At 39.7% G+C, this 8878-nt stretch overlaps 1 protein-coding gene across 1 annotated transcript; it reads right to left on the bottom strand.

The window, feature by feature from the left end:
- Positions 1–1675: 1675 nt before the first annotated feature.
- On the bottom strand, positions 1676–8676 carry VCPKMT (valosin containing protein lysine methyltransferase). Its single transcript, XM_087952456.1, has 6 exons — positions 8212–8676; positions 6783–6893; positions 6276–6348; positions 4701–4820; positions 4373–4477; positions 1676–1803 (listed from the first exon to the last, which is right to left on the bottom strand). The coding sequence occupies exons 1-6, from the start codon at positions 8484–8486 to the stop codon at positions 1789–1791; spliced, it is 699 nt and encodes a 232-aa protein (XP_087808582.1). The 5' UTR covers positions 8487–8676; the 3' UTR covers positions 1676–1788.
- Positions 8677–8878: the final 202 nt, after the last annotated feature.

Raw genomic sequence — 8878 nt, 5'->3', positions numbered from 1 at the left:
TTGGTGCATATTACACAACCTTTCTGGCGGATTAGTACTGTGGTGTGCAGACAATCCTTGGGTGATAATTCAAACATTGTTATCATTTTATCCCTTGCTCTATGCTCTGTTTGCTGGCTGTGGACTTACCCAAAGCAACGGATGTTGCAAAGGAGTGTTTTGTAAGAGCTCATTAACCCTCTTCAGGCATTATTATTGGAACTCAGCATGTAAGCAGGCCAGCTAGGCATCACCATTCTACATCCACTGATTTCACTCAGATGACATTGGCTCCCCACTGAAGCTGCGCATTGAGTGCGACTGCTTGCAGGGTAGAAACCTGTATGGGTTCATTGGATCCTGGTTTCTTGGAGAAACCTACCTGGGTGGGCCTCTCCTGCAGGTCTTTCTGTTAAACTTGTGATGTCTTCAGGGAGCCATATGCAAGAAACATCAGCAAGAGGTGCTGAAGGTGTGGGGGAGACCCAGGTGCTATTCCATCATAGTCTAAAAATGCTTTCTGGGTAACTTAGAGCTAGTTACTCTCTTAGCCGCACCTACCTCACAGGTCGTTTGCCTTGGGGAAGCCGGAACAACTTCCATCTTCCCGCCGTCTTCCCCATTGAAGCATCAGAAATGCTCCTCCCTCCCTCCCTTCCTTGTCATTCTGTCATTTTCTTCCATGTTTCCCACTTCCTTAGAATTCCTGCCAGCTTCCCCATTTACTTTACTCATGGAAAGCTTGCAGGGAAAAAGCCAATGGGAAGTTTCAGGTCCAAGGCTAGCAGGCAGGTAGGTGGAGAGTCATGAGAGGTGCTGTGTGGTTGGGGAAACATCTCTGGATGTGTGCAAGGGATGCTATGCAGGTTGGAGAGGGTGCACAGGGAGGTGGTGTGGTTCAAGAATAGGGGAGGGTGTTCATGGGGCTGCTTGGGAGAGCATGAGAGGTGCCATGCAGGTCAGGAGGCAGGCAGTGTGGTCCAAGAAGAGGGCGTGGGGTGCCCAAGAGATGCTGCCTGAGTCAGAGAAGGGGCTCGGGGGTGTGGCGCAGGTCAGAAAGGGTGAATGGAAATGTGCAAGAGGTGCTGGGTGGGTTAGGAAAGGCACACAGGGAGGTTGGCACAGGCCAGGGAGGATGTGTGGGGGTCCACAGTAAGTGCTTCATGGTTTTGGGGGAGGTGCAGAGAGCAGTGTGGGCCAAGAAAGTTGCTGGGAGTTTTTCTCTGCTCTGTTCCTCCCTCCCTCCCTCTTCATTTCCTTCCTTTCTTCCCTTCTCCCTGCCCCTCCTTTCCCAGCAGGATGGTGAGCTCATTTATGATACCTTGCTTCAAAAATTGTTGCCCTATGATGCACCATTCTGCCCATTTAGATAGGAAAAAGAGTTCTGGTATATAAATTTTATAATAAAATGTTAATATTAAAACAGGTTTTGCCCAAGAGGTATGCATACAATCATACAAAATCATTCATCTGACATTCTGAGGTTAATGTCTTTCTTTCCTTCTTTCTTTCTTTCTTTCTTTCTTTCTTATTTATTTATTTTTCTTTCTTTCTTTTCTTTTCTTTTTCTTTATCTTTCTTTCTTTCTTTCTCTTCCTTCCTTTTTTTTCTTTTTTCTTTCTTCTACAGCTTGTAGTTCTTTTTCAAGAGAATTGGTTTTTTAAAAAAATCACTTTAGTATAAAACAATATGCTGATTCCCTTCTGGCTGCAGAGATGTTCTGCAGAAAATTTATTAAAAATTCTTTAATTTCCAATTTTCTTCAGAGTTCTTCTGTAAATCAGAGGTCAGAAAACAGCATCAAGGATTTCATGATGAAATATTCTGAAAAACATAGCAAACAATCTGACTGAATCTAACAATCAAAAACAATTCCACTAAAGATTTAACTAAAATGGACTAAAATATTTTGGGAATAAACAGGCATAAAAGAAAACTGGACTTAAGATTGTCAAAAAATAATAATAATAAAGTTTACAAATTGGAGACTGGACTGTCCTGGAATATTGAGGTTCAAAAAACCCTAAATAAAAAAATAGGGGAAAAAGGTGAAGACTTTGTATAATGGAGAGTGCCACCTTTTGACAAAAACTTGAGCTCAAACAAAAGGGAAAGCATCCTGTTTCTGAATGAACTTGTGTGGATATAACATTAAAGAAAGATTGAAACAAATGAAGAATCTTAGAAAGTGAAAGCAGAACCAGAATAAAGAAAAAAGCAAGGAAAGACTGACTGTGGGATTGATTGATGTTTTGGTATAGACCCTGGACTGGAATAACTGAGAACTTTAGAAAAGTGAAAGAAAAAAGAAGGAAAGTAAAAGTGTTTTTTTGTGGACTTTAACGATCATAAAATATAAGAGTGTGTAATGTTGATATCTCTTCGGGAATTAAAAATGGAACTTAAAAATATGAGAGAATTACTACAGGAAAGAGGCGAATCACTTTGCTCTGTGTTAGAAAAAATGGAAATGGCGATTGAAGAACAAGAAGGAAGAGCTTCAGAAGAGGAGGAGTCGACTTAAGGAGAAGACATTTTAGATAGACAATTAACACAAAGAACGCTACAAAGAAGTGGGGAAAGAAGGAAGATTAAAAAGTTGAGATTTAAGAAGGCAATTAAAAGGGGGAATACCTGTGAAGTCAGAAAAGGCAGAAAGACCCAGCAGAAAAGGGGAAAGGAAGATATTAAGAAAGAGAGGGATATAAACTGGAATGAGAAAAGATATGGGGAAAAGAGGGGGAGGAGAAGCAGTAAGAAACAGGTGCATGAAATAAAGAAATACGGAAATAGTAAAATGTTGAAAAGAAATTGTTTTTTCAGAGATAATGGTTGATGAATTAAAAAGGGGATTCTGCCGGGTGACAAGGGGTAATAAGAATATTTCTGCAATTAAAAATATTTAGAAAATAGGGTAGTATAGATACTGATAACTCTTATTAAAAATCAAGGGGGGAAAATATGCTGCGGAATCCAAATGAAAAGATGTAATGATTATTATTGTAACTTCTTAAAAATAATGGTTTATTGGGAATCAAGATGAGGGAATAAAGGTATATTTTAATCATTGAGGTGTCACACTCAAAACAGTAAAAGGGGGGAAACCTATACTTGTTGTTTTTTTTAGTGTTAAAATTTGTATCTAAAATTTATAAAAAGAATGTGTAATGGAAAGGGAATATGACAGACTAAAGAACCAACTAAATTAATAAATTAATACAGACTATTAAAAGCAAGGAGAGACATTGGTAACTTTATTATTATTATTATTATTAGGCAAATACATATTGTTTATCTTTATTTTTAAAATAAATAATAAAGGATTATATTTGAAATAATAGAAATGAAACAAAAAGATGTTTCGATTAACATTAATGAAAGAGGCTAGAATTAATGTGTTTGTTTCTCTCCTCACTGAAAATTTGGAATGGAAAAGGTAATAATAGAATTAAGTATGCATATATGAATGCATAATTGCTGTCATATTTGTATGCAAAGGTGATGACCCGGAAATATGTTGTCCACTAAAAAGAGATTTTTGTTTTTAATGTGAAAAACTGAATAAAATTTGTTTTAAAAAACCCCAAACAATTTCATAATTACATGCCACATACTTTCTTCCCTCAGCCGTGAGTTAATTTGCATTGATGCTATCACACCTAGTCAGCATTTTATCTGCACTAGGACAACATTTTATCCGTAGTGAGTAGTCTGTGAGGCAGTAAGGTTTCCCTCAGATTCAAATGGCTCCCCCTCAACTTGTGTTTCAAAGAACCCTAAAAACTCAGCTTTTCACCTTGGCCTTTGATGAGCATGTTTGAAAAACCCCTTTTTTCTTTTTTTCTTTCCCATCTGATTTTATTTTATCGGTATATCTTTATTCTCTTTTGTTTTGTGGTGTTTTCTTATTTTTAATAATTTCTAAACTGCTCAGTCACTGGAAGTCAGGTGACATATAAATTGAGTATGTAGAAATGGAGGTCAAAAAAGAAAAGAGACAAGAGATTTCAAATGTATGCTATATGTAACTGGAATAAAGATGGATTTGATTTGAAGTAGACAACTCTGAAACTAAATCAGAGTCTCAAATCATTTTTATTCAATCAGCCTGGAAGGAAGGAAGATGGGTTGGTTATAGCAGAGGTCTCCAACCTTGGCAACTTTAAGACCTGTGGACTTCAACTCCCAGAATTCCTCAGCCAGCAAAGCTGGCTGAGGAATTCTGGGAGTTGAAGTCCACAGGTCTTAAAGTTGCCAAGGTTGGAGACCTCTGGGTTATAGGGTCTGCTGCTTGAGCAGGGGATTGGATCTCCAAAGTTACTTCCCGCTCTATTCTGATTGATATCCAGAAAATGTTTAACTCATTTCCAGAACCAGTAAGGCTGATACTTACTATTTTTTTCTTTTGCATGATAAGGATATGAATGTCTTCACTCTGATATTCTTCATCATGTTCATCCAAGGGAACCTTTTGCAACTCAAAGTCCTTCTGAAGAAGCTATGATTTAAAATTATACCAGAATAAGTTCTTAAAAAACACAGTACTCTCAAAATATTATTATTGCTTCTTATGTCTGTTTTAGAAAATAATATGAAGCATGAAATCATTACTCAGTATTTTAGAATCCTGGTTTTGAAAACCTGCCCTTCTACTCTTGCAAATCCCCCTCCCCAGAGAAATTTGATTCCTCCAGATCGAGAAATACTTTAACGTGACTCACCTCAAAGTATTTTTTCTCTACTTCTGGGTTTTGTCCCACAGTCCTTTCTTCATAACAGCAAAGGATGAAAGTATCCAAGCCAGCCAAGTCCCTCAGGGTCTTAATCAATGGTTCCAGTGACTAACCGTGAAAGTTGAATATTTGACATTTAGCCTTCACCTACTGTTTATATATGGCTCATTCCAATCTGTACTTCAAAAAGCTGAATACAAGCAACTGGGTAACTGTATTTGCAAATATTATTATTTCTTTTGATGGCCTCTCAAACTTTAAGTTATTTTGGATAATTACCAGGCAGATAGCAGTAGTAAGTGCAAGTAGAATTCAGAGAAAGATCAGAATATAGACTAGGATGACAATCATGAGGTACTGAAAGGCTATTATTTTTATAGCTATATGGAAATAGCTCCTAAAAGTTCTAAGAAACTTCAGGTCAGTTAATACAAAATGAAACTGTATTGTTAGTTTACACTAATAGCTAAAAGATGTAATGCAGGAATTCAGGAAACAGGCCACAATCACATTTTTTTTTTACTATTGGGGCTGGTTCCACAGTCATCACTCCATCTTATTCACATAATGAAATAGGTGGTAGCGGTTGAATATTCCTAAAGAGTTTGAAGAATCCTGAGAAGGAAATCTCTCCAAGAATTTCTCAGGAAAAAAATATGTTTTAAGCAATAATGCAAGCTACCACAATGGACAGTTATTTGAATAAGCCACAAGTTACTTTACCAGCAGTACCCAAGGAAGCATGAAAATAACAATCCAAAATATTTGAACATTATGTGATTCTATCAGACTGAGATAAGGTGACATAGGAATTACAGAAGGAGAGAACTCTCAATTGCCTAGGTTCCAACTTTCAAAATCATGAATAAATTGTCATGCTGAGTGAGGTTTATGGGAATTGTAGTCTAAACATCACTGGGATCCTTGGCAACTTTAAACGTATAAGCATCTGACCAGAACTGGAAGATCTGGAATCAAAATCTTATTTAGTTATGAAATTCACTGCATAACCTTGGACTACTCACTATCACTGCCTGTATGTACCTCACAGAAACGATGTGAAGACAAGATGGGTGCAAGGACCATAGCCCTTTAACAGAAAGGCAGGGTTTTCTTAAAACCATAATAAATGCAATTTAAAAAAAAATTGGGCAGAGTGGGCTCCTCAAGGTCATTCAGAAATCTTATTTCACAGGCCAGTCAAACTGGGGACCTGTGGGCTGAATGAGTCACATGCAGGCCACGCCCATCCCACCTCCTCAAAAGCAAAAAATGTCGCAATACATCACGATGCACTCAAGTTTGACACCTGTGTTATAGAGTCTCAAGTGTTCAGTTTGCTAAAGTTTCAAAGATGTTCATAGGCTTTGTACACTCTACTGTACAAAGAAAAAATAGCCCACTGATTATCATTTTGCTGTGGCATTTCTACCATGATCTCATCACAACATCAAAATCAGTTCAAAGGATGTCACAAGTTTAATCCCAATTACAAAGCTAGAGATTCTTTGCCTGCCCTCAACTCTACTCTTAGCCCACTGATATTAATGGAATGCAGTTTACCTCTTCGTAGTAGATGCAATCTGCCATCAATATGAAATCAGGTGCAGGAAGAAAATCTGTCACATCTTCCCCCCTAAACATATAAATAAAAGGAGTAAAGGCTTATGGATTACATATTTAACTAGTTTATATGGCCACCTAGCTCACATGCATCTCGGGGGAGGGCTAACAGTTAAAAACAATAAAAACCACCAGAATTAAAAACAAGATGAACAAGATAACAGCTGAGAACACTGATAACATCCCATATTTAATTTAACCATGACCCAGAAAAGACTCATTCACACTATCGTGATCTCAGGCTCAAGGGCAAAACCAAGTTTGTAATGTCTTGCAAAAATGTCTTGCAAAAAAATGTCTTGTTAATCTTGTTATCTTCACTCTGTGAGGGAATGGTTTAAAAATATGATTAAATATATAAAATAAACTAGACTGTTATAACTGTCTGATTAACCAAAATTGGTTTTTAATTTCTTAAAGTGAATAAAATAAAATTTTAATACAAACCATTTCAGTACCTTGGCTTGAATTGAACCTGATACAAGATGTTGATTATTCTCAATGTTCATTTTTAATAAGTCCTGAACTTCCTCCAGATCAGTAACAGTAACATTTGCTCTACAAAAAAGGTGGAAGGAAAACATGTTAGTATTCCTGATCCCCCATTATTATTCAAGCAATACAAGACAGAACACAGCATGAAAATGTTAAACCCACCACTCAATTTCTTCGAAGAATGGCAGCGCCTTTTATGATTAAACAGATTTCATTGAACAGCATAAAGTTTTGTGAGCTTCAGCTCACTTCATCTGATGCAGAGTGGCTGGACCAGGGTTTCTCAAATTTGTATACGCTTACTGAGGAATTCTATGCGTTGAAGTCCACACATCTTCAAGTTGCCAAAGTTAAGAAACACTGGGCTTAGACTAATATGGGATTTAGATTTGTATGCATCTGATAAAATGATCTGCCTTTTAAAAAGATGTGTTAGTTTGAAAAGGTGCTATTAGAATCCCTTCTGATGACTTGCCACAGTGGACAAACATGGCTCCCTTCCACAAAAGTCAATTTTTTAAGAAGTTTGAATTGCCAAAGCAAATCATGTACAGGAAATTGCTGCCAAAGAAAATCATGTACAAAACTAAATGTATTAAGGCAACACAGAGCTAGTTCTCCTGGCAAATGAACTAGATAAAGTTAAGCTGGAAAATATATGTGAAATATGGCCTAGCTTATTTTCAAATAACTGCAATAACCTCTTTATAATAGTCCTAGAGGGGAAATCTGTCCCTTTCTCCCTTCCTTCAATGGGGTAGGCATACAGAGGGAATTTTGCATAATCAATGTTGTCCATATGATCACTATTCACTTGACATCCTAAAGTGTAGGGTGACTTGTTGCTTAACTTTTTGAATGAATACAGCCATTGAGATTTGTAAGCAATTATTTCTGGCTTAATATGAGCCTACCCAGGTTGGATTTATTTAGTAGCCACGATGGGGGGGGAGGACTTTTGCAGTTTGTGTAAGTAGTCTCTGACTTGTGAAACAGTTCCTCTGACTGAGGTGGATGGTTCAGAAACGTGAACTATAAATGAATGGATAGATAAATAAATAAATAAATAAATACATCCCCAAAAGGGCTAAAGAAACACTTTCTTGGTAATAATTTCTGGTCAGGAAGGTTTTTAGATAATATCAGGACTCTCGAGGCGCGCATCATCTCCTTTCTGCTTCCATCAGAAGCCCGGGGGGCTGGAAGAGCTGCTTTCCGCACAGAAGCCCCAGAGTTTGCACCTCGTGGGGGTCGCCCTTTTCTCTGCCAGGACCGAGAGAACATCCAACGCACGGCAGGAGACTAAAACGGGGCAGCGATGCCCAGGGAAGGGCCGGCAGCCCAGGATCTACACCCCACCCCGCCTGCCCTAGCTCCGTACCCGAGGCTGGCGGCCACGAGGCCGACGAGGCCGGTGCCGGCGCCCAATTCGAGCGCGGCCTTGTGGCGGAGAAGGCCCACCGGGCTTCCGCCGCTCTGCTCTGTTTGTGCCGCGTTCTTCTCTAGGAAGCGGGCCAGCACCAGCGCGGCGTCCCACACCACCGAGCCCGTCCCGCCGGCCGAACGCTGCGTCAGCCGAAGGATCCCAGAGCCGTCCCGCCGGGGCAGCTCCCGCTCGAAGAAGACCGCCGATTGCGGCGGCGGCGGCGACAACATGAAGGAAGGGCGGGCAAGGCCGCCTTTGTTTTCCGGCGGCGCCCTCTGACTGGGAGCTAGGAAGGGGGACCGCTCTTTTTTGCTCGCAGCTGCCCGGCAGCGCTCCGAAGGATCACAGCCCGGGAACTTTCTTCCAGTCCCCTCTAATTTTCCTTACTCCGTGAATTCATACGCGAAGGGCGTGTCTCCGGATAAGAATAGACAGACACGTGAGAGTAGCAGCGGCAGCAGTAACGGTATAGCCATCAATGAGGACACTTAGGCAAAAAGCGAAATAGCTGCTTTATGTAACTCTGAATATATGTGCATATGAGGCCCGTGGTCTCTGTCCTCGGGGAACATTCTCTCTGGAGAGATTAGATGGCCCCAATCCTGCTGGCCTTTTGCCAGGC

The sequence above is a fragment of the Notechis scutatus genome, chromosome 1 (genome assembly GCF_049901735.1).
Source record: "Notechis scutatus isolate UNSWTSFEM ecotype Mainland chromosome 1, rNotScu1.2, whole genome shotgun sequence".
Classification (NCBI taxonomy): domain Eukaryota; kingdom Metazoa; phylum Chordata; class Lepidosauria; order Squamata; family Elapidae; genus Notechis; species Notechis scutatus.
Note: the sequence above shows the minus strand (reverse complement) of the source record. Positions and strands in the feature narration are given on the sequence as shown.

What these genes read in the sequence shown, in the direction of transcription:
- VCPKMT (XM_087952456.1), bottom strand. Translation starts at nt 8,486, where the DNA reads ATGTTGTCGCCGCCGCCGCCGCAATCGGCGGTCTTCTTCGAGCGGGAG. An exon ending in CAAGCCAAGGTACTGAAATG is followed by an intron (nt 6,349 to 6,782) that starts GTTTGTATTAAA and finishes TTATATGTTTAG; the next exon opens with GGGGGAAGATGTGACAGATT. An exon ending in TAGAGAAAAAATACTTTGAG is followed by an intron (nt 4,478 to 4,700) that starts GTGAGTCACGTT and finishes TTTAAATCATAG; the next exon opens with CTTCTTCAGAAGGACTTTGA.